Genomic DNA, 25,409 nt, shown 5'->3' with positions numbered 1-25,409 from the left:
TTCCATGTCAGCACCCACTGAAATCAGTGAGGATTTGGCTGCTGTGCTTAATGAGAGCCAGATCCAGGGAGGTTCTCCTCCCCCTCTCCTCTGCCCTGCTGAGACCTCACCTGGAATACTGCATCCAGGTCTGGGCTCCCCTGTTCAGGAGGGACAGGGATCTGCTGGAGAGAGTCCAAGGGAGGGCTGCAAGGATGCTGAAGGGACTGGAGCACTGCCTGGGGAGGAGAAGCTGAGAGCCCTGGGGGTGTTTAGTGTGGAGAGGAGAAGACCGAGAGGGGATCTGATCAATATCTCATCTATCAATAGCTGAGGGCTGGGGGTCAGGAAGGAAGGAGACAGCCTTTGCTTGAAGGGATGTACCCTGCGATAGGCCAAGGGGCAATGGATGGAAACTCCAGCACAGGAGGTTCCACCTCAACATGAGGAGGAACTTCTTGACTGTGAGGGTGACAGAGTACTGGAACAGGCTACCCAGAGAGGTTGTGGAGTCTCCTTGTCTGGAGCCTTTGCAGCCCTGTCTGGATGTGTTCCTCTCATCTCCAGAGGTCCCTTCCAGACCCTAACATCCTCTGATCCTGTGATCCCAGGCTCTCTTGTGGCAGCTGAAGCACTTGCCAAGTACCTTGTCAAGGTACTGATGGCAGCAAGAGGCTCTGTTTAGACTGCCAAATCTCTCTTCCCCTATCAGTATGTGCAAGGGGCTTGTCAGCAGCTATAAGCAGAGTGGCAGCTGGGGACTAGAGCAGGACGGGCAACAATTCCACATGGATGGTGCTTTACAACTGGATTGCCCAATGACAATTCAAGAAAGCCCAGCTACAATCTGCTGTAAAATTTAAGACCATGCCAGGAAAAAAAAAAACAAACATCCCAGTGAACACTGTTTCCATGCATAATTTAGATGTGTGACAGGCAATCCTGTGCTAGAAGTGTGCTCTGAAGCAAAACAAATGATACAGCAACAATGGCAGCTGCTGTACAGGACTCAAGATTTTCTTCTGCTTTTTTCATTTTCCTTTGAGCAATGTTGTTTTCCCAGAATCACAGAATCACAGCATGCTTCAGGCTGGAAGGGACCTCACAGATCATCTGCTCCAACCCCGCTGCCATGGGCAGGGACACCTCTCAACTAGACTCAGCTGCTCAAGGACTCATCCAGCCTGGCCTTCAGCAACATCAGGGAGGAATCATCCACAACCTCCCTGGGCAGCCTCTTTGAGAGTCTCACCACCCTTGTACTGAAGAACTTCTTCCTCAGGTCCAGTCTAGCCCTGCTCTCCCTCAGCTTCAAACCATTCCCTGGTTTGTCCTTGCTGGACACCCTCATGCCAAGCCCTTCTCCGGCCTTCCTGCAGGACCCCTTACATTCAGACAACTGTGTCCCTGTGATGTTTCAGGCATACCATTACCTGTCAGAGGGCCCAGGAACACTGCAATAGAATCATAGAACCAGTCAGGGTTGGAAGGGACCACAAGGATCAGCCAGTTCCAACCCCCCTGCCATGGGAAGGGACACCTCACACTACATCAGGCTGGCCAGAGCCTCATCCAGCCTGGCTGCAAACACCTCCAGGGATGGGGCCTCAACCACCTCCCAGGACAACCCATTCCAGGCTCTCACCACTCTCATGGGGAAGAACTTCTTCCTAACATCCAGACTGAATCTCCCCACTTCCAGCTTTATTCCATTGCCCCCAGTCCTATCACTACCTGATATCCTAAAAAGTCCCTCACCAGCTTTCCTGTAGCCCCCTTCAGATTCTGGAAGGCCACAAGAAGGTCACCTTGGAGCCTTCTTTTCTCCAGACTGAACAGCCTCAACTCTTTCAGTCTGTCCTCATAGGAGAGGTGCTCCAGCCCTCTGCTCATCCTGGTGGCCCTTCTCTGGACACCTTCCAGCACCTCCAGATCCTTCCTGGAACAGAGGCTCCAGAACTGGACCCAGAGCTCCAGGTGTGGTCTGAGCAGAGTGGAGCAGAGGGGGAGAATCCCCTCCCTGGCCCTGCTGGCCACAATTCTCTTGCTGCAGCCCAGGCTCTGCTTGGCTCTCTGGGCTGCAAGTGCTCACTGCTGGCTCCTGCTGAGCTTCTCCTCCCCCAGCACTCCCAAGTCCCTCTCCTCATGTCTGCTTTACAGCCAGCCTAAGATCAGAAGTGCTGGGAAGCTCTGAGGAGGAAGGAGAAGGTGGGAAGCACCTGGAAGTTGGTGAGCAGAGCAGTGCCACTGTCGACAGCCATCCTGCGGATCAGGTAGTGGTCGTGGGTGAACTCGGTGCCGCCGGCAGGCAGGTTGATCACCAGCTCTATTTTCCCCTCCTTTAGCAACCTGCAGAGACAAAGCAGAGAGGACCACAGGGTGCTGTGCTGACTGAGAGCACAGGCATGCAGGGAAACAACACTGAGCAGTTCCATTGGAGTTTCATCTCCTGTCTCAAGGAAGGAGGGTTTGCAGGATCAGAAGATGTTAGGGGTTGGAAGGGACCTCTGGAGATCTTCCAGTCCAACCCCCCTGCCAGAGCAGGACCAGAGAATCCAGCACAGCTCACACAGGAACACATCCAGACAGGGCTGCAAAGGCTCCAGACAAGGAGACTCCACAACCTCTCTGGGCAGTCTGTTCCAGTGCTCTGTCACCCTCACAGTCAAGAAGTTCCTCCTCCTGTTGAGGTGGAACCTCCTGTGCTGCAGTTTCCATCCATTGCCCCTTGGCCTATCCCAGGGCACAAGTGAGCAGAGCCTGTTCCTGTCCCTTCTTTCCTGCCCCCCAGCCCTCAGCTATTGATAGACATTGATCAGATCCCCTCTCAGTCTTCTCCTCTCCATCTCCAGACTATAGAACCCCAGGGCTCTCAGCCTCTATTTGTCAAGGGTTTAGGCTGCTGCTTTAGCCTAGCCTCTTAATTATAAGCAAGAACAGGAAAGTTCCAGAGACTTTAAGTAGAAAACAGTAAAAGTTAACTAAAGTTAGGCATTGGATACCAAAGGATACCAACTGATTTGTCTACATCATTCCATTGGCTCTCTGACTAGGATAAAGTCAGCTGCTGCACCAACCAATCTGTCTCCATTTCTCTTCTTCTCTCTGTGATTCTGCTTTGCAGTGCTCCAGAACCTCTTTCCTGACCTCCTGCTGGCTCAATATTGTGCTTGTGAGGTAACAGGAAGGGAAAAAAGGCAGGAGGTTGCCAATGGTGCCCCCGGACAATCCAGAGGGGGTGATTCTGAACAAGAGGCTCCTTCCAGTTGTGTTTTCTTTTCCTGAACTGTAAATATATGTAAATATACCTTGTCCACATTCATTGCATTTTATACTTCTAGATTTTAAATATAACTTTCATTTTGCTTTCCCACTTCTGAGTTTGCTGTGGATTTGGATTTTTTGGTAATTTACTCTGAGGGTAAATTCCAATTAGTTTGGGGTAGGGTAACTTCAACCCAGCACAGGGGCTTAGGTGGTAAGCTACAACTCAGGATTTTGGGCTTTGTTTCTGTTCTATTCAGTGATTCAAAGCAATATTCAGCATGATTCTGTTAAAGGCTGTTGCAGGCACTGCTCTGAGGGCAGCTGCTGGATGCCTGCAGAGTGCAGGATTCCTCAGCTGATCAATTCCTTAGCAGGCTACCTACAGGCAAACAATCACATTCCATGGGTGCCAAGAACAACAGCCTCACCTTGGCACCCTGGGATTGGAGCATGCTGCAGGAGCCTCCTCCTTGACATGCTGACACCTCTGATTGGGAAAAGATTTGATCTTAGATATGTGGTTGGGGTTTACTGGTTAAGGGATTGATAACAGAGTGCTGGAGCAGGCTGCTCAGAGAGGTTGTGGAGTCTCCTGTGGAGCCCTTCCAACCCCACCTGGATGCATTGCTGTGCAGACTCCCCTGGGTGCTGCTGCTCTGAGAGGGGGGTTGGACTGGGTGATCTCTGGAGGTCCCTTCCAACCTCTGATGTACTGTGGTGCTGTGATAAACAGCCACTCTGAGCAACAGTTAGGGACTTACGTTAGGAACAGCCTGGGGGGGGGTTAGGGCTGCTAAGGACTTCTGCTTTTGTTAGCTACTTGTTAGGGCTTTGGTTAGGGACTTCTGCTGTTAAGGACATTCAGAGACTTTACTGCTGGGGGTTCTGCAAGGCAGCAATAAAGGACTTCTGGGAGGACTTCTGAGATTCTCTGCTCTCTGCATTTGTGGAACCTCGTTGCTATATGGCAAAGGGATTCCTGCTTTCATTCATCACCCCATGGCACCTCATTACAAGGGGTCTGCAACTACATTCAGCTGCCCCGGGGCAGGGCAGCGATACCTGATGCCCTAACGTGGATGGACGACTGTGGATGGACGACTGTGGATGGAAGTTTTCAAGAGGAAACAGAGGCAGGACTGACTGTCATTGAAGGCTGAGTATTCAGCTCCCATGTACCCTGGTATGGCAGTGGAACAGGGAGCAAGCCACCCAAGCCATACCAAAAAGCGCTGTTCAGAGAGGTGTTCATTAATCATAGAATCATAGAATCATTGATTCATAGAATCATAGAATCATTGAATCACAGAATCACTGAATCACAGAATCACAGAATCTTAGAATCACTGAATCACAGAATCACAGAATCTTAGAATCATAGAATCATTGTATCACAGAATCATTGAATCATTGATTCATAGAATCATAGAATCAAAGAATCATTGAATCATAAAATCACAGAATCATTGAGTAATAGAATCATAGAATCACAGAATCATTGAATCATTGAATCACAGAATGATAGAGTCATTGAATTACTGAATCATAGAATCATAGAGTCACAGAATCACAGAATGGGCTGGGCTGGAAGGGATCTCCAAAGCTCATCCAGTCAGCAGGGACATCCCCAACTAGATCAGGTTGCCCACAGCCCTCTCCAGCCTCACCTTTAATATCTCCAGGCATGGGGCCTCAACCACCTCCCTGGGCAACCTCTTCCAGTGTTCCACCACCCTCATGCTGCACAACTTCTTCCTCACATCCAATCTCAATCTGCTCTGCTTTACTTTGAAGCCATTGTCCCTGGTCCTGTCCCTGCAGGCCTTTGCAAACAGTCTCTCTGCAGCCTTCTTGGAGCCCCCTTCAGGTCCTGGCAGGTTGCTCTTAGGTCTCCCTGGAGCCTTCTCTTCTCCAGGCTGATCACCCCCAGCTCCCTCAGCCTGGCCTCATAGCAGATCTGCTCCAACCCCTCACACCAAGCTGGAATGTCTCTGCTGTGCCAATTCCAGACAGAATCAGCTGAAACAAACATTTTAGACTGACTCCAAGGTCCCATTGAATCACTATCACTGATCTCAACAGGGCCAGTGATTTGTCCCTGGCTGTTCTGGATGTTAAAAGAGATTTGGGAAGGTGTTGCTCTTACTTCCTGACTGAAGGGAGGCTGAAACTCTGGCTTTCCTTCGATGGCCATGCCACAGGAATTGCTGGAATACCATTAGCATTGAGCCACTCTGAAGTTGTTTCTGTGGCATACAGCTGTCAAGAGAAAAAAAAAAAAAGAAAAAAAAAAAAAAAAAAAAGAAGTTCCTTATTGTGTGCTTCCTAATAGCCAAACTTCTCATTTCATTCACATGGCTCTGACCTGACTCACAGCCTGGTTGTTAGAGCTGACTTGGGAGGGCCTTTTTTCCTCCCAGGAGAGTCTCTCCATACAGAGCCCAGCATGAACTGCCTCATTTTCTGCTCTCTGTGATTTTGCTGACTCTGTGCCAGCCAATGAGTAGTAGTAACACAGCCAGAAGCAAGTCAGTGGCTTAGGGAAACCTAAATCCCTTGGACTTTCAACAGTGTTCAAGGTCAGTCACTTATAAAATTTTATTTGCCCTTTTCAATTTGATATTTTTTTTTTTTTGGCCTAGCATTCGGTTTTGGACTGCAAAAACTATAAATCCAGTACTTACACAGATGTCCCTGAAGAAAAACTTAACTTACCTACTACTGACTTAAACACTTACTATGAAGAAGCTCCTGCCAGTCTACTGTGCCTGAGTTGTTAGTTACCTTTCAGTAGGGAGAGGAAGACAAAGTAATGCAGAAGAGCTACCAGAGGGGAGTCAGTGCCACAAATTTCCTGTGCCTGCAGCTGGTGAGTGTCCCTGAAACACTGCAAAGACCTTCTCCACACAAAAGGCTTCCGCTTCCTTCCCTCCTGCCACACCTGGCATCATTCTGTGCTGCCATTTGTTTCTTGGAGACCTCAAAGGGGTTTGTAAAAAGACATCCTGGCTGCAGGCTGAGGTTAGAGCCAGAGCTGTTCTTGTCCTCATTGCAGGCCCAGATGTTCAGTTAAACCATCAAATCTTCATGGATCACTCAGATAGAGATCCCTGTTGGACTTCCAGAATGTCCTTTCTTTTCTCTGTCTCCAAATAAACTCCAAACATCCCTGTTGGACTTCCAGAATGTCCTTTCATCTCCAAATAAACTCCAAAGATCCCTGTTGGACTCCCTGAATGTTCTTTCTTTCTTTTCTTCATCTCCAAATAAAATCCAAACATCCCTGATGGGCTTCCAGAATGTCCTTTCATCTCCAAATAAACTCCAAATATCCCTGATGGGCTTCCAGAATGTCCTTTCTTTCTTTTCTCCATCTCCAACTAAACTCCAAATATCCCTGCTGGACTTCCAGAATGTCCTTTTTTTTCCTTTACCTACAAATAAACTGCAAAGATCCCTCTTGGACTTACAGAATGTCCTTTTTTTCTCCCTCTATCTCCAAATGTATTCCAAAGACCCCTGTTGGACTTCCTGAATATCCTTTTTTCCCCCCTCTATCTCTAAATATACTTCAAAGACCCCTGTTGGACTTCCAGAATGTCCTTTCTTTTCCATATAAACTCCAAAGATGCCTTTTGGACTTCCAGAATGTCCTTTCATCTCCAAATAAACTCCAAAAATCCCTGTTGGACTTCCAGAAAGTCTTTCCCGGCCTCCCCCATCTATCTCCAAATAAACTCCAAAGATCCCTGTTGGACTTCCAGAATGTCCTTTCATCTCCAAATAAACTCCAAAGATCCCTGTTGGACTTCCTGAATGTCTTTTTTTCCCCCTCTACCTCCAAATAAACTCCCAAGATCCCTCTTGGACTTCCAGAATGTCCTTTTTTTTTTTTTTTTTCTCTCTCTATCTCCAAATGATCTCCAGAGTCCTCCCTTCTTGCAGCAGGCTGGGTCCATGTCAGACTCTGAAAGCTCTGTAGCTTTAACCACCTGAAGCCTCCTACCTGGAAGCCTTCCTCGTGCAGGGTCTGTGCCACGCTGAGGAACCTGGGGCGGAAGGACTTCTGGAAAAACACAAAAGAGGAAGGGATCAGGTTCAGCATCCAAGCAGAGTTTGGGCAATGCAAACACAAACACAGGCTGGGGACAGAGTGGCTGGAGAGCAGCCAGGCAGAGAGGGACCTGGGGGTACTGGTGGCCAAGAAGGCCAATGGCATCCTGGCCTGCATCAGCAATAGTGTGGCCAGCAGGACAAGGGAGGTTATTCTTGCCCTGTACTCAGCTCTGGTCACACCTTGAGTGCTGTGTCCAGTTCTGGGCTCTTCAGTTCAAGAGAGATGTTGAGGTACTGGAAGGTGTCCAGAGAAGGGCAACAAAGCTGGGGAGGGGTCTGGAGCAGAAGCCCTGTGAGGAGAGGCTGAGGGAGCTGGGGGTGTTTAGCCTGGAGAAGAGGAGGCTCGGGGGAGACCTTCTTGCTCTCTACAACTCCCTGAAGGGAGCCTGGTGGAGGTTGGTCTCTTCTCCCATGCAACCAGCAGCAGAAGGAGGGGACACAGTCTCAAGTTGTGCCAAGGGAGGTCTAGGCTGGTTGTTGGGAGGAATTTCTTCACAGAGAGAGAGATTGCCCATTGGGATGTGCTGCCCAGGGAGGTGGTGGAGTCACCATCCCTGGAGATGTTCAAGAGAAGCCTGGATGAGGCACTTAGTGCCATGGTCTGGTTGATTGCTTAGGGCTGGGTGATGGGTTGGACTGGATGATCCTGGGGGTCACCTCCAACCTGGTGGATTCTATGATTCTATGAGAGGTACCTGCTGTGCAGAGTGCTCCTGTGCTGGGTGCTCTGTGTGTGTGTGTGCAGGCAGCAGGGTCCCCATCATGCATGTGCAAGGCTGCTCCAGGACAGCTCTCTGCACCCTGAGGCCCAAGGCACCCCCATCTAAGACATGTTGCAGTACAGCCCCAGGGTGACTGCTCACGGTCAGCTTTTGACTCAAAGCCAGGCTTGGCAGGGCTCTCAGCAACCTGAACTAGTTGGGGGTGTCTCTGCTTCCTGCAGGGCTGTTGGACTAGGTGACCTCTAGAGATCCCTTCCAAACCAGTTTCATCTATGATTCTATGAGTCCCATACTAACTTCAGCTGCTACTGCAGAAGATGCACTGCTGCCTATGAAACAAGCAATTGCCTTCTCAGACACACCAGCTAGAGTCTCCTCTGCTCTTCATTACACCCAGCCAGGCACCAGTGGTGTCCCTCAGGGCTCTGTGTTGGGACCACTGCTGTCTAACATCTTGATTGATGACCTTGATGAAGACCCAGAGTGTGTCAGCAGTGAGTTCCCAGATGACACCAAGGGAGGTGGCAGTGCTGACCTGCACCAGGGCAGGGAGGCTCTGCAGAGGGACTTGGATAGATTGCATCCATGGCCAACCTTACCAGGAGGAGCTTCAACAAGGCCAAGTGCCAGGGCCTGACCTTGGGGCACAACAACCCCAAGCAGTGCTCCAGGCTTGGGGCAGTGTGGCTGGAAAGCTGCTGGCAGAAAGGGAGCTGGGGGTGCTGATGGCCAAGCAGCTGAAGAGGAGCCAGCAGTGTGCCCAGGTGGCCAAGAAAGCCAAAGGCATCCTGGCTGGGATCAGAAATGCTGTGTCCAGCAGGAGCAGGCAGGGGATTGTCCCCTGGGACTCAGCTCTGGGGAGGCCACACCTGGAGTGTTGTGTCCAGTTTGGGGCACCTGAATCCAAGAGAGATGTGGAGGTGCTGGAGGGAGTGCAGAGGAGGGCAAGGAAGCTGGGAAGGGCCTGGAGAAGAAATGTGATGAAGAGCAAGTGAAGGAGCTGGGGCTGGTTAGTGTGAAGCAGAGGAGGCTGAGGGGAGACCTCCTGGCTCTCTGCAGCTCCCTGAAAGGAGGTTGTGCAGAGGTTGTGCTGCTCTCTTCTCACAGCTCATTAGCCAGAGAAGAAGAGGGAAGAGCCTCAAGCTGCAGCAGGGCAGGGTCAGACTGGACAGGAGGAAGAATTTTTCCCATCAAGAGTGGTCAGGGGTGGGAATGTGCTGGACAGGGAGGTGGTGGAGTCCCCAAGCCTGGCTGTGTTTGAAGGTGGTTTGGCTGTGGTGCTTGGGGCTGTGGTTTAGGGGTGAGCCTTGCAGAGCAGGGTTGTGGGTTGGACTTGGTGCTCCTGAGGGACTTTTCCAACCTGAATGGTTCTGTGATTCTGTGAAATCTCTTTTCAGTCACTGCTCAAACATTTGGCCTGCCCTTCTGGCAGATCACACACAGCCAGCCTTTGGCCTCCCTTTGGATGCCCTGTTCACAAATTCCCATGAAGAAGATCCTGTGTGTGGGGGGCAGCTCATTTCTGCCCCCCATGAGTATATGGAAATGGCAAACACAGAAGCACTCAGGTGAACAGCACTCCCTGCTCCCATGAGGACCTGGATCCCCAGATCCTTAGGGAACCTTTGAGAGACTCTCATAGTGCATGCCCAGATCCAGCATAACTTAGAAGAATCTTGAACAAAGCCATTTTAGAGCAACAGGTGAGTGAAAATGTGAACCCAGCCTAACTTTCTCAGGATGCTGAAGGTGCAGCAAGCCAAAGATGAGCTGCAGCACATGGCCCTTCTCACTGCCAAGGCAAGGCCAAACCTTGGTTTTTAGACTTAACCTCTCTGTCCATGTCAAGAATGAGCAGAGGGCTGGAGCTGCTCTCCTACGAGGAGAGACTGAGAGAGTTGGGGCTGTTTAGTCTGGAGAAAAGAAGCCTCCAAGGTGACCTTCTTGTGGCTTTCCAGGATCTGAAGGGGGCCTACAAGAAAGCTGGGGAGGGACATTTTAGGGTGTCAGGGAGTGATAGGACTGGGGGGAATGGAACAAAGTTGGAAGTGGGGAGATTCAGACTGGATGTGAGGAAGTTCTTCCCCATGAGAGTGTTGAGAGCCTGGAATGGGTTGTCCTGGGAGGTGGTTGAGGCCCCATCCTTGCAGGTGTTTGCAGCCAGGCTGGATGAGGCTCTGACCAGCCTGATATAGTGTGAGGTGTCCCTGCCCATGGCAGGGGGCTTGGAACTGGCTGATCCTTGTGGTCCCTTCCAACCCTGACTGATTCTATGATTCTAAGTAAGATTATTGCAAGCTCCCTTGCAAGCTCCCTGCTGAAGCTATTGACAGCTTAACCTTTATGGGTGAGAGAGCAACGTTCTGAAGAGTGAATGATTCCCTGTGAAGAAAAGGAGTCAACTGGTTGGTGTTCTTCAAGCACTCTGGAGGGAAGCTCCTTCTGAACCCCATCTCGTGTTGTACACTAGCTGCAAAATACAACTTCTATGATGTGATAGTGCTGGCAGCTTCCCAGGCAGGGAGAAGGGCTCTGCCTTCTGCTCGCGGGGGGGGTTGGCTTTCACAACAGTGTTGTAAACTCCTCTCAAACACGTCCTGGACACTTGTGACACATGAAAGAGCCTCTCCATGAGAAGAAATTACAGCTGTCAGCTCGCATCGGAGCAGCCTCAGAGTTACAGGGCTGGCTGAAAGGACTTGGGCAAGGAACCATTAGTTACTAAAGGTGAAAACTACAGGCAGATTTCTTCAGTGGAAGATATTGATTGTGCCCTTTTTTTTCCTTCCTTTATCAGACAAGTCCTGCTTCTTCCAACCTCTCTCTCATGCTCAACAGCCTGCCTCGCTGTTTGTATCCTCGGCTGCTTCAACACAGCTCCTCCAAGATCCAGCTCAAAACAAAGCCAGCTGCATGTCCTGTGGTCATCTTGAGTCTCTGCATCCAAATCCACCCTGGAGGATGCAGAGATTCCAGTGCAGAAGGAGCAGAAGGCAGAAGGTTACCTTGAACCAACAGGCTTGGAGTGCTGCGGTTTAAAAATAAACAACTCCAGCACTGCTCCCCCCAGCCCCCGGTCACCAGCACAGATGTAAGACAGATGCACTCCATCCAAGAGGCAGAACTGAATAGCCCAATCAGGGAAGAAAATCAAGTCAGCTTTTCAACTCCTCTTGCAGAAGGGATGAATTATTTAATGGCAGACTCAGGGTTTCTGCACCCTAGATGCCTCTGAATTGTGCAAAGGAAAGAAGTCAGACCCTCAGCTTGCAGAGTCTGGCAGAGAGTCGTTTGCCTAACGAGAAAGCCAGGGGAGAGCATGAGGCATTTAAAACCCTGGGGAACCTCAACCTCTGCCATGTCAGAGAGGACTCACAGCTGAAGGACTCTCCAATAGGCTTCTGGTCCCTGCTGCTACTCAAGTTGCCCTGTGCTGTCCCACAGATGTCAAGAAGTGCTCCTCTTGGAAGGTCACTTTGTTGGCAACATTTCTGCACGGCCCTAGTAAGATTAACCCTGGAACTGCAACCTCTAAGCACACCAACATGGAAGCTTCTCATCAAGAGCACTACCTGGGCATGTTGGGACCTGTTTGGAGAAGAAAAGGCTCCAGGGAGACCTAAGAGCAACCTGCCAGGACCTGAAGGGGGCTCCAAGAAGGCTGCAGAGAGACTGTTTGCAAAGGCCTGCAGGGACAGGAGCAGGGACAATGGCTTCAAAGTAGAGCAGAGCAGATTGAGATTGGATGTGAGGAACAAGCTGTGCAGCATGAGGGTGGTGGAACACTGGAAGAGGTTGCCCAGGGAGCTGATTGAGGTATTCAAGGTGAGGCTGGACAGGGCTGTGGGCAACCTGATCTAGTTGGGGATGTCCCTGCTGAGTGCAGAGGGCTTGGACTGGATGAGCTTTGGAGGTCCCTTCCCACCCAGACCATTCAATGATTCTATGCAGAGGGGCAACCTGGTACCTGTCCTTCAGAGCCTGTATTTGCCCTCTGAGGACACACTGCCAGCTCTGACAGGTAGAAGCAGATGAGCTCAGGCTTGTGATCAAAGTTCACTGCTGCTGTTCACAGCCCATACTTGCCTTGTTCCTTGTGCTTTTTGCTTCTGCAGTGAGGGACTTCCCTTTCTGCCAGACTGTAACACTCAAAAGACCTCTCCTAGTCCAAACAGCAGGTCGAGATCAGCCTTTACTTCTTATAGGGCTTTGTTTTCCCCTTGGTTCAGAGCAGACCATGGACTAGCAGCTGGTGAACTGCAGCGTGGTGAGGGAGCAATTATTTGGGCGTCAGCATTAACTTTTCACTTCTTGTTTTGGAATTTAATTATGTAAGAAATATGCTGAGATGAAGGGAGACCTTCCAGCAAATGAGCTGTTATTTTCAAGCTCCCTTTGCAGGAAAATGTGCAGTAAAGCACTCATTAAAGAGGACAGAATCTTGATACATCTTAAAGGTTTGGGAAGCTGAGCTTTGGGGCTTGGTTGAGCTTTTCTTTTTTTTTTTTTCTTTTCATTTTCTCCTTAAGACCTTTGCAGAGAGAACACTTGGCTCAGTTTAACAGATCCTGACACTGAACCTACATAAATCCTTCCCAGAATTAAAATTACGCTTTGCTGCCTGTTTGCTTTTAGCTGATTATCAGGAAAATGCACTTCAATTTTAAACACTGGGCTCTTTCACACAGAAATACTCAGGTTGGAAAAGCCCCTCAGGATCACCAAGTCCACCCCAGAAGCCTACTCTACAAGGCTCACCCCTAAACCACAGCCCCAAGCACCACAGCCAAACCACCTTCAAACACAGCCAGGCTTGGGGACTCCACCACCTCCCTGTCCAGCACATTCCCACCCCTGACCACTCTTGATGGGAAAAATTCTTCCTCCTGTCCAGTCTGACCCTGCCCTGCTGCAGCTTGAGGCTCTTCCCTCTTCTTCTCTGGCTAATGAGCTGTGAGAAGAGAGCAGCACAACCTCTGCACAACCTCCTTTCAGGGAGCTGCAGAGAGCCAGGAGGTCTCCTCTCAGCCTCCTCTGCTTCACACTAACCATCCCCAGCTCCTTCACTTGCTCTTCATCACATTTCTTCTCCAGGCCCTTCCCAGCTTCCTTGCCCTCCTCTGCACTCCCTCCAGCACCTCCACATCTCTCTTGGATTCAGGTGCCCCAAACTGGACACAACACTCCAGGTGTGGCCTTCCCAGAGCTGAGTCCCAGGGGACAATCCCCTGCCTGCTCCTGCTGGACACAGCATTTCTGATCCCAGCCAGGATGCCTTTGGCTTTCTTGGCCACCTGGGCACACTGCTGGCTCCTCTTCAGCTGCTTGGCCATCAGCACCCCCAGCTCCCTTTCTGCCAGCAGCTTTCCAGCCACACTGCCCCAAGCCTGGAGCACTGCTTGGGGTTGTTGTGCCCCAAGGTCAGGCCCTGGCACTTGGCCTTGTTGAAGCTTCTCCTGGTAAGGTTGGCCATGGATCCAATCTATCCAAGTCCCTCTGCAGAGCCTCCCTGCCCTGGTGCAGGTCAGCACTGCCACCTCCCTTGGTGTCATCTGGGAACTCACTGCTGACACACTCTGGGTCTTCATCAAGGTCACCAATCAAGATGTTAGACAGCAGTGGTCCCAACACAGAGCCCTGAGGAACACCACTGGTGCCCTGCCACCAGCTGGGTTTAGCTTCAGTGATCAGATACACAGCAGATCTCCAGTAGCAGCTGCCCAGAGCTTCATCCTGAACTGCAGAACTTTTTCCAGGTAGCAAGCAAAGACTTTTCTGATAATTGGAGGAAACCTGGAGCGACAGCTTCAGTCCCCAGCTGTGTGTACACATCTGTGTAACTGAGGACCAAACAGTAATTGGTGTTAGCAGAAGTCATGTTCCTTCCTGGGCACTCTTCAAACACTTCCTTCACCTCCTCTGCCCGCACAGCTACCACCACACATTTTTCACAGCCCAGTTTTCTGATAGGAAATTGAATCTGTTCTGTTATTTTCTTTTATTTGCTTGGTGAAATCATGCAGGGCATAAGTTTACTGCCAGGACAACAGGGAAATGGCAGGAGGTAGTCAGTTGACTTTATGGAGGCCACAACTGTTCCAGTTGCAGTGGCAATGTCTACATTTTTTTGAGGAACAGAGACCTGTCTCCCAGTTTCCAAATGTATCTGATTTCAGCACCTCCTGGGGCTCATAACTATCCTGTGATAAAGAAAAAGCACTTTGGGATTTTCTGCCTGCCTGCCTTTCCATCCCAAATGCACATCCTCCTTGCTGACACAGAGCTATGAATGGTGGAGGGCTGCTCCCAAGGCAAACCCATGGGGAACTCCCTGACAAAATGCTGGCTGCAAAATCTGTTGCACTTGAGGATATTTCCAGGTGAGGCCACACCTGGAATATTGCATCCAGTTCTGGACTCTCCAGTTCTGGAGGGACAGGGATCTGCTGGAGACAGTCCAAGGGAGGGCTGCAAGAATGCTGAAGGGACTGGAGCACTGCCTGGGGAGGAGAGGCTGAGAGCCCTGGGGCTGTTTAGTGTGGAGAGGAGAAGACTGAGAGGGGATCTGATCAATGTCTATCAATAGCTGAGGGCTGGGGTTCAGGAAGGAAGGGACAGGGACAGGCTCTGCTCACTTGTGCCCTGGGATAGGCCAAGGGGCAATGGATGGAAACTGCAGCACAGGAGGTTCCACCTCAACATGAGGAGGAACTTCTTGACTGTGAGGGTGACAGAGCACTGGAGCAGGCTGCCCAGAGAGGTTGTGGAGTCTCCTTCTCTGGAGCCTTTGCAGCCCTGCCTGGATGTATTCCTGTGTGACCTGTGCTGGATTCTCTGGTCCTGCTCTGGCAGGGGAGTTAGACTGGAAGATCTCCAGGGGTCCCTTCCAACCACTAACTTCCTCTGATCCTGGGACAATGACACTGCTAAAACTTTCTGTCCCATACAGCAACTGTGAGGGACGCTGACTGCTATGGACCACATCACACCTGCAGAGAACGTCCCTAAGGGGAGGGAGCTCTGGCAAGAGTACTACCGAGACATTGCTACACAAATGTTGCATTGATTTTTCCTTCCTGAGCTACTTATTTATCGGCTGGGAAGCCAATAAGAGCTGCATGGTGGGTAAACAACTTTGGCCGTGCACTGTCATCAAACAGGGAAAGGGGTAACAGTAGCTATGCTTCTAGGCAGCCACAACAGCAGGCTGCAGGGTGAAGTTTGCTGTTCTTCAATCTCTTGCCTTGCTGCACCCCCATCATGAGGACCAGAATGTGACAGTGCCAGAGCTGGTAGAGATCTCATTGCCTGGCAGCAATTGCTAGGCCCAAAGCAGCCTAAACCCATCATGAGTTCTGCACTGTCAGAGAACACTGCAGCTCTGCCTGCAGAGCAATACATCTGCCTGGGGGGGGAAGGATTAGCAGCTCCAGGTTTGCAGCCTCGGTTGTGTATCAGTGTTTTGGAGGAGTGGAGTGGAACTGGTTTGAAGAGGGCAGTAGGCAAGAGGCGGTCCACAAATTAAGGGAGTTTACATGTCAGGATTACAAAGCAGCACCCACAGGACTCCCATTTCAGAAGGAGCAAGGAGCAGTCTCTGCATTTTTCCCTGGACTGATCATCTTCAGTGAAATGGTCACAAGTGACCTGGATAAGGCTGAGGTTCTCAATGACTTCTTTACCTCAGTCTTCACTGCAAGGGCCTCCAGCCACACTCCTGGAATAGTCATGGAAGCTAATGGTAAGAACCAGGAGGAAGAACTGCCCATCATAAGTGAAGATCAGGTTGGTGATCACCTGAAGAACCTGAAAGTGTTCAAGTCCATGGGACCTGACGGGGTACAGTCACAGGTACTGAGAGAACTGGCAGAGGAGGTTGCTAAACCCCTCTCTATTATATTCCAAAAGTCCTGGCAGTCTGGGGAAGTCCCCACTGACTGGAAAAGGGCAAACGTTACTCCCATTTTCAAAAAGGGGAAGAAGGAAGAACCAGGGAACTCCAGGCCAGGCAGTCTCACCTCTGTGCCTGGTAAGATCATGGAGCAGATCCTCCTGGAGGCACTACTGAGACAGAAGAATAGTGAAGAGGTGATTGGGTACAGTCAGCATGGGTTTAAACAAGGGCAAATCCTGCCTGGCAAACCTGGTGGCCTTCTATGACAAAGTCACAACATTAATAGATGAGGGGAGAGCAACTGATGTCATTGACCTGGACCTGAGCAAAGCCTTCCACACTGTCCCACACCACATCCTCATCTCCAAACTGGTGACACATGGGTTTGATGGGTAGACCACGAGATGGATAAAGAACTGGTTTGATGGGCACACCCAAAGAGTGGCTGTCAATGGCTCCATGTCCCAGTGGAGGCCAGGGACAAGTGGAGTCCCTCAGGGATCAGTCCTGGGACCAGTCTTGTTCAACATCTTTGTTGGTGCCATGGACAGAGGCATTGAGTGCACCCTCAGCAAGTTTGCTGATGACACCAAGCTGTGTGGTGCAGCAGACAGCTGGAGGGAAGGGATCCATCCAGAGGGACCTGGGCAGGCTGGAGAGGTGGGCACAAGCCAACCTCATGAGGTACAACAAGACCAAGTGCAAGGTCCTGCAGCTGGGTCGAGGCAATCCCAAGCACAAAGACAGGCTGGGCAGGGACTGGCTGGAGAGCAGCCCTGAGGAGAGGGACTTGGGTGTGCTGGGAGATGAGAAGCTCAACAGGAGCTGTCAATGTGCACTTGCAGCCCAGAGAGCCAACCAGATCCTGGGCTGCATCAGGAGAAGTGTGGCCAGCAGGGCCAGGAAAGGGCTTCTCCCCCTCTGCTCCACTCTGCTGAGACCCCACCTGGAGTACTGCATCCAGTTCTGGAGCCTCTGTTACAAGAGGGATATGGACATACTGGAAGGTATCCAGAGAAGGGCCACGAGGGTAATCAGAAGGCTGGAGCTGCTCTGCTATGAGGACAGACTGAGAGAGTTGGGGCTGTTCAGTCTGGAGAAGAGAAGGCTCTGAGGTGACCTTCTTGTGGCCTTCCAGAATCTGAAGGGGGCTCCAAGAAAGCTGGGGAGGGACTTTTTAGGCTATCAAGGAGTGACAGGACTGGGGGGAATGGAATAAAGCTGGAAGTGGGGAGATTCAGGCTGGATGTGAGGAATAAGTTCTTCCCCATGAGAGTGGTGAGAGCCTGGAATGGGTTGTCCTGGGAGGTGGTTGAGGCCCCATCCCTGGAGGTGTTTACAGCCAGGCTGGATGAGGCTCTGGCCAGCCTGATGTAGTGTGAGGTGTCCCTGCCCATGGCAGAGGGTTGGAACTGGATGATCTTTGTGGTCCCTTCCAACCCTGACTGATTCTATGATTCAGGCATTGCTCCCTGCAAGAAGGTGGCTTCCAACTCTGTTCCCAGCACTCTGCTTGTAGGAGTCCTGGGGTTTGCTCCCCAGCAAACTTCTGCAGCCCAGTAGAAACCACCAGAAGCCGGAGAGGAGTAAAAATAGGCCAGCCAGGGGGAACCCAGTAAAGATCTCTCCATGTTCCATGTTCCTCACTGCACTTCAAAATGGTTTGCAGAGGAGCTCATTTAAACCATAAAGACACACAAATGGGAACAAGGCAGCAGTTGCTGAGTTCCCCCCTGTCAGTATTTCTCAGCTTTCACTTTTAGGACTCACCTGGATTCCAATCAAAATCCCTTCCTTAGGGAATGTGAACCCTGTGGCCAGCATAGCCTTCTGGAAGGCAGAGTACACATCCTCCGCGAAGCAGGCCACCTGGGAAAAGGCACAGAGGAGGCAGCATGAGGGAGGGGGGAAACCCAAAACCAACCTCAAACCATTGCTTTAAAAAAGAAACAGGGATGAAATCTAATTGATCCTTTTGCCTTCTTCATGCAGAATCAGCCTGCTTGTGCATGGAGCCTGCAGGCAAGGGAAAGTAAAAAAAAAGACAAAAAAGTCAGAAAATCGTTGCAGACAAATCTCATGATGGTAATGAAGAAATAACCAAACACTTCAAACAGCACACCAAGGACTAACAACAATTGATTCTGCTGAGGTATGGCAATGCTCTGCACAGCCTCTGCCCTGGAAGGTGTCCAGAGAAGGGCCACGAGGATGAGCAGAGGGCTGGAGCTGCTCTGCTCTGGAGACAGCCTGAGAGAGTTGGGGTTGTTCAGTCTGGAGAAGAGAAGGCTCCCAGGAGACCTTCTTGTGGCCTTGCAGTATCTGAAGGGGGCTACAAGAAATCTGGGGAGGGACTTTTGAGGGTGTGAGGGAGTGATAGGACTGGGGGGAATAGAGCAAAACTAGAAGTGGGGAGATTCAGATTGGATGTTAGGAAGAAGTTCTTCCCCATGAGAGTGGTGAGACACTGGCAGAGGTTGCCCAGGGAGGTGGTGGAAGCCTCCTGCCTGGAGGTTTTTGCAGCCAGGCTGGATGTGGCTGTGAGCAAGCTGCTGTAGTGTGAGGTGTCCCTGCCAATGGCAGGGGGGTTGGAACTGGCTGAGCCTTGAGGTCCCTTCCAACCCTGTGATTGTGCTCCAATATTTGTGAGTGCACTCCAAATAGTGTAACCTCATACACTGCTTCAACACCAGTGAGTGCCCTGCACCCAGGCAGGTTTCACTGTGCCATGTTGCAGACCTGGCTTAGAGGGCACAAGTGCTGGCACATACTGCTGGCATGGCTTCTGGGCATGAATTGTTGCACATTAGAAGCCCACAGACATCAGAAATTCAGGTAAAATGTGGGTATGTACTTAGGAAAACAACCAAGCAATCACAGCAATTCATCATCCTTTGTTTTATGTAAACAGAAGTGTTCTAAAGAAATCAATGAAAATCGTTTAGCAGCTCTCTGCTGTTCAGTGCTGTCAGTGTAGCCCAGCAGCTTACAGACTGCCACCAGTAATGATGCACTCAGGTAGCGCTCCCTGCCAGAGCCTGGGAGTTCTGAGGAGAAAAAGAGCAATGCAGAAGCAATGGAGGAGAGGGAGAGGGAGAGGGAGAGGGAGAGGGAGAGGGAGAGGGAGAGGGAGAGGGAGGAGGGGAGAGGGAGAGGGGAGAGGGAGAGGGAGAGGGAGAGGGAGAGGGAGAGGGAGAGGGAGAGGGAGAGGCCACAAAGATGATCTGAGGGCTGGAGCACCTCTCCTGCAAAGAGAGGCTGAAAGAATTGGGAATGTTCAGCCTGGAGAAGAGAAGTCTCTAGGGATTCCTTATAGCTGCATTTCAGTATCTGAAGGGGACCTAAAGGAAGTCTGGGGAGAGACTGATCAGAAGGCCTTGGAGTGATAGGATGAGGGGCAATGGATTGAAACTGGAGCAGGGCAGATTTAGGTTGGACATGAGGAAGAAGGGCAATGAGGCTGGAGAAGGGCCTGGAGCCCCTGGGCTAGAGGAGGGGCTGAGGGAGCTGGGGGTGTTCAGGCTGCAGAAGAGGAGGCTGAGAGTGCTCTCTGCAGCTCCCTGAAGGGAGGTTGGAGCCAGGAGGGGACAGCCTCTGCTCCTTGGTGGCAAGGGAGAGGAGTAGAGGAAATGGTTCCAAGCTGCAGCAGGGGAGGTTCAGGCTGGATGCTAGGAAATACTTCTTGGCAGAGAGGGCTCTCAGCCATTGGAATGGTCTGCCCAGGGCAGTGGTGGAGTCAGCATCCCTGGAGGTGTTCCAGCAGCCTTGGAGCTGTGCTTAGGGACATGGTTTGGTGTTGACTTTGCAGGGCTGGGTGGAAGGCTGGACTGGATGAGCTTGGAGGGCTCTTCCAGCCTGATGTATGCTGTGATTCTGAGAGGTTTGTCATAATGCTGTGGTCAAACCAGGCACAATACTGAAAGGGAGCCCAGCCTTGTGTCTTCTACTGTTGCGGGAACCACCAACTTGCAGTAAAATCACTCTGTTGTGACAAATTCAAGGCCAAATCAAACCGTGGTGTGAAAAATGTCTTTGAGGAATAATTGAGCATGTTACCCAAAGTTATCCTTACCTCACTCATAGGAAAGACTTTCATAGCTGTCACCTTTTATGGCATTTGTGAATATGGCTCTTTCCAACTCATAAAAGTTAACAACCCCTCCTTTACGACCAAGGCAATCTCTAACTTCTTATCAAGCTCAGGAAAGTAGTTCTTGCCCTTAGTTACATTTATACCCCTTTTATTTTATTTTATTCTTAGGGATGGGAGTTGTCTCTGCAGCCAATTTTGTTCTGGAAAGAAGGAAGTCACCTGGCTTTTGTCTGCCCTTTAGCTACACTGACAGCAAATCTGCTGTATTGATTGCCCACACGTTATGAAGAGCAACATGAAGTAATTCTGGAGGGGTGCAGGAGACCTAAGGCTGTTCTTACTTTCTATCTGGGCACAGAAGTGCTTTTGGCTACTGAAATTTGATCTAGGAGTCCTGTACCTGGGAGTGCTGCATGGGACAAGTGCCACATGGGACAGCAATGTGCCCTGGTGGCCAAGAAGGCCAATGGGGTCCTGGGGGGCATTCAGAGGAGTGTGTACAGCAGAGCCAGGGAGGTTCTCCTCCCCCTCTCCTCTGCCCTGCTGAGACCTCACCTGGAATATTGCATCCAGGTCTGGGCTCCCCAGTTCAGGAGGAACAGGGATCTGCTGGAGACAGTCCAAGGGAGGGCTGCAAGAATGCTGAAGGGACTGGAGCACTGCCTGGGGAGGAGAGGCTGAGAGCCCTGGGGCTGTTTAGTGTGGAGAGGAGAAGACTGAGAGGGATCTGATCAATGTCTATCAATAGCTGAGGGCTGGGGGTCAGGAAGGAAGGGAAAGGGACAGGCTCTGATCAGTTGTGCCCTGGGATAGGCCAAGGGGCAATGGATGGAAACTGCAGCACAGGAGGTTCCACCTCAACATGAGGAGGAACTTCTTGACTGTGAGGGTGACAGAGCACTGGAACAGGCTGCCCAGAGAGGTTGTGGAGTCTCCTTCTCTGGAGCCTTCGCAGCCCTGTCTGGATGTGCTCCTGTGTGACCTGTGCTGGATTCTCTGGTCCTGCTCTGGCAGGGGGGTTGGATTCAATGCCTTAGGAGGTTCCTTCCAACCCCTAACATCCTCTGATCCTGTGATCCTGTGAAATGATAAGTATGTCCTAATGAAAACAGCTCTCACAGACCTGCTTAAGCTCCTTATTAAATAAAGCAGCCCCGACTCTGCCACCTGCATAGCTGTGGTAGAGCAGAGCTGAAAACCAATCTAATTACCTCAGTATTTAACCACTTCCCATGTAGGATTTTTAGCCCAGAGTAAGTTTTTTGCTACTATAATACTTTGCTGCAGCTAGCAGAGTAGGAGGTTTTTGCAGCCAGGCTGGATGTGGCTGTGAGCAACCTGCTGTAGTGTGAGGTGTCCCTGCCCATGGCAGGGGGATTGGAACTGGATGAGCCTTGAGGTCCCTTCCAACCCTGACAATTCTGTGATTCCATGAAGTTTGGGGATATCTGCAGAAGCTTTTGACAGCTCATAACCAAACCTCTCTGCTCTAGATGAGTTAATTATCTTCACATAACACAGACGGAAACCTGCACCCCTGGAGGGATAAAAGCTTCCATCAGCACTGAGCCTATGCAGGAAGAGATACAGCTCTGTGCCTTTAGGGTGAGCCATGAAGAGCAGATTGAGATTGGATGTGAGGAAGAAGTTGTGCAGCATGAGGGTGATGGAACACTGGAAGAGGTTGCCCAGGGAGGTGGTTGAGGCTCCATCCCTGGAGATATTGAAGGTGAGGCTGGACAGGGCTGTGGGCAACCTGATCTAGTTGGGGATGTCCCTGCTGACTTCAGAGGGGTTGGACTGGATGAGCTTTGGAGGTCCCTTCCAGCCCAGCCCATTCTGTGATTCTAATTTTAAAAGCACAGGACTCCCAACCGGCCCTTTCTCTCTCTCCACACTAAAAGCTTCTTGAAACCCAAGGAGCTTCAGAGTGCATGCCAGGAGCAGCCTGGGGTTGCTCCTCTCCTCAGTGCCCTGCTTTCAGTGCTGGTAGCTTCAGCAAAAGCACTGCTGGGTGGTACTGAGCTCCAGCACCATGGCCCTGGGTGGCAGCAGCATTTCTTGGCAGTGCCTGCAGGCACTGGGGGATACACAGGAGGTGGATAACAACAAGCTAGCAGCACACTGGCTCTGGCACCTCAGGCAGGCAGAGTGTGGCTGGGGGAAAATGCTCTTGCTTAGCTCGGACTGGATGACCTTTGGAGGTCCCTTCCAACCCAGACCATTCTGTGGTGACTCTATGATTCCATGTGTACACCAGCGAGCCGTTTAGGAAGCCCCTCTTAGCCCTGCTGTAGAAGGAGAGTGTAGTCTGCCCCTTTTCCCACCAACATCAGTGCTGCAGCCATCACCTTTTATTCACTCTTCCTCACTTTCTGCACCCTGGGACATGCCTTGATGGTTACCAGGCAACAGGAAATATACCAGCACACATATTTATTCCCTTTATGCAAGTAGCATGTTCCAAACACAAACAGTCGCGATGTTGCTGTTCAGGCAAGCGTCACTGGGGGGTTTGAAAGCTGCAGGAAGCTGTCCATCCAGAAGCAGCTCATTCATAAAGCAGACTGGTGCCCCAAGAACCTCCCAGAACCTGACAGCCCTAAGGTAAACTCACTTCAAACTGCCACACCAACCAGGTCCAACCCAAAGACCTGACATGCAGGTAACGAGGGACATCCAGTGGCTGAATGCACTGAGTGTTTCAGGACAATGTGGGTTGGACTCTTAAGAAAGGTGTTTCCAGTTTTCTGCAGAAGCTACAGATGCCATCATGAATCACAGAATGTTAGGGGCTGGAAGGGACCTACAAAGCTCATCCAGTCCAACCCCCTGCCAGAGCAGCATCACCTAGAGCAAGTCACACAGGAACACATCCAGCTGGGGTTGGAATATCTCCAGAGAGGGACACTCCACAACCCCCCTGGGCAGCCTCTTCCAGGCCTCTGTCACCCTCACAGGGAAAAAATTCTTCCTCCTATTTCCATGGAACTTCCTCTGCCTCAGCTTCCACCACTGCCCCTTGTGCTGGCATTGGGCATCACCCAGCAGAGCCTGGCTCCAGCCTCTGGGCACTCCCCCTGCACATCTTGAGCACCAGCAATGAGGTCACCTCTCAGGCTCCTCCTCTCCGAGCTACAGAGCCCTCAGCTCCCTCAGCCTCTCCTCGTCAGGAAGATCTTCCACTGCCTTCAGCATCTTTGTGGCTCTGTGCTGGACTCTCTCAAGCAGTTCCCTGAGGTCCTTCTTGAGCTGAGGGGCCCAGAACTGGACACAATATTCCAGATGTGGCCTCAACTGGGCAGAGGAGAGGGGGAGGAGAACCTCTCTTGACCTACTGACCACAGCCCTTCTAATCCACCCCAGGATGCCATTGGCCTTCTTGGCCACCAGAGCACATTGCTGGCTCATGGGCAACCTCCCATCCACCAGGACCCCCAGGTCCTTTTCCCCTTCCCTGCTCTACAGCAGCTCAGTCCCCAACCTCTCCTGCTCCATGAGGTTGTTCTTTCCCAGGTGCAAGACTCTCCCCTTGCCCTTGTTGAACTCCATTCCATTTCTCCCTGCCCAGCTCTCAGCCTGTCCAGGTCAGGCTGAATGGCAGCACAACCCTGCTGTGTCAGCCACTCCTCCCCGTTCGGTGCCATCAGCAAACTTGCCGGAAGTGCCCTCTGTCATCCACAGAGTAATAAGATCAGTTCCAAAGCTTTGTGATGTCTAAAGGCAACATGGTTAATAAATAAATAAACAAACAAACAAACAGACAGACAAACAAATAAATAGCAGACAGCTACCTCCCCAGTCGAGGCCATTTCGCATCGGAGAACAGGGTCAGCGTCTCTCAGCCGTGGCCAAGAAAACATGGGGGCCTGGGGAGAGAAAGAGGGAGAAGGGAGAAAGAGAAGGAAAAATTAATGGATCATTTGAAAAAGCTAACATACAACTACATTAGGAAGTGGCAGAAAGAGACAGATGTGAATTAATCCCCCAAAAAAGCACTGGTCAAAGCTGATAAGCACCGGATTACAGAATCACAGAACTGTCAGGGTTGGAAGGGACCTCAAGGATCATCCAGTTCCAACCCCCCTGCCATGGACAGGGACACCTCACACTACAGCAGGTTGCTCACAGCCACATCCAGCCTGGCTGCAAAAACCTCCAGCCATGAGGCTTCCACCACCTCCCTGGGCAACCTCTTCCAGTCTCTCACCACTCTCATGGGGAAGAACTTCTTCCTAACATCCAATCTCAATCTCCCCATTCCTAGTTTTGCTCAGTTCCCCCCAGTTCTATCACTCCCTGACACCCTCAAAAGTCCCTCCCCAGCTTTCATGGACCCCCCTTCACATCCTGGAAGGCCACAAGAAGGTCTCCTCAGTGCCTTCTCTTCTCCAGACTGCACAACCCCAACTCTCTCAGTCTGTCCTCATAGCAGAGCAGCTCCAGCCCTCTGCTCATCCTCCTGGCCCTTCTCTCGCCACCTTCCAGAGCAGAGGCTGAGCACAGCATTGCCATAACTCAGCAGAATCAATTATTATACTCTCAGCCTGTCCTCATAGGAGATGCTGGAGATGCTGTAGCATCTCAGCTATGGAATAAAAGCAATAATGTATCTCCCCAACAGATCATCCTTCTACCTGTTGCAGCCCTGCTCACCTTCTGATGGCAGCTTTCTCATTTGTGCTAGCCCAATGTTCCTGTCATCTTTAGGGTACTTTCTAAAACAGAAAGGCTGTGAAGCATCTAAGTCAGGAAAGAAGGGGAAGAGGCTATCTGAAGCCAGTCTGTTTGTCTGAGGAAACTGTTCTCCAGAAGGAATATTTCAATCACAGGAATCAAACTGTTCCACAAGAACACATCCTGGTGGCGTGAACCAAATGAAACTTTGCAAATCATAGAATGGTCTGGGTTGGAAGGGACCTCCAAAGCTCATCCGTTCCAAGCCCTTCTGCAGTCAGCAGGGACATCCTCAACTAGATCAGGTTGCCCACAGCCCTGTCCAGCCTCACCTTCAATATCTCCAGGGATGGAGCCTCAACCACCTCCCTGGGCAACCTCTTCCAGTGGTCCACCACCCTCATGCTGCACAACTTCTTCCTCACATCCAATCTCAATCTGCTCTGCTCTACTTTGAAGCCATTGTCCCTGCTCCTGTCCCTGCAGCCCTTTGCAAACAGTCTCTCTGCTTGGATCTCCCTTCAGGTACTGGAATAATTGTCCTGTTTGCCCTCTCCTCATGAAAAAAAAATATAAAATAATAATGCACTCATCATTTTTCTTCCCCTTTTGTATGTAAATATCAGAACCTGCTCTAGGTGACTCTGCTGTGGCAGAGTAG

At 51.0% G+C, this 25,409-nt stretch overlaps 1 protein-coding gene across 2 annotated transcripts in view; it reads right to left on the bottom strand.

Moving 5' to 3' along the window:
* CPS1 (carbamoyl-phosphate synthase 1) overlaps positions 1-25,409 on the bottom strand; it is a 191,361-nt gene that overhangs the window by 1,558 nt on the left and 164,394 nt on the right. For both annotated transcript variants that reach the window (XM_054380999.1, XM_054381000.1), the window contains exons 33-37: positions 23,866-23,940; positions 17,749-17,847; positions 7,253-7,312; positions 5,393-5,505; positions 2,199-2,328 (exon numbers count right to left, since the gene is read on the bottom strand). In XM_054380999.1, the coding sequence (XP_054236974.1) occupies positions 2,199-2,328; positions 5,393-5,505; positions 7,253-7,312; positions 17,749-17,847; positions 23,866-23,940 (477 nt within the window). The remainder of the gene's footprint in view (positions 1-2,198; positions 2,329-5,392; positions 5,506-7,252; positions 7,313-17,748; positions 17,848-23,865; positions 23,941-25,409) is intronic.

The sequence above is a fragment of the Indicator indicator genome, chromosome 5 (assembly GCF_027791375.1).
Source record: "Indicator indicator isolate 239-I01 chromosome 5, UM_Iind_1.1, whole genome shotgun sequence".
In the NCBI taxonomy this organism is placed as follows: Eukaryota; Metazoa; Chordata; class Aves; order Piciformes; family Indicatoridae; genus Indicator; species Indicator indicator.
This window is presented reverse-complemented; position numbering and strand designations above follow the sequence as displayed.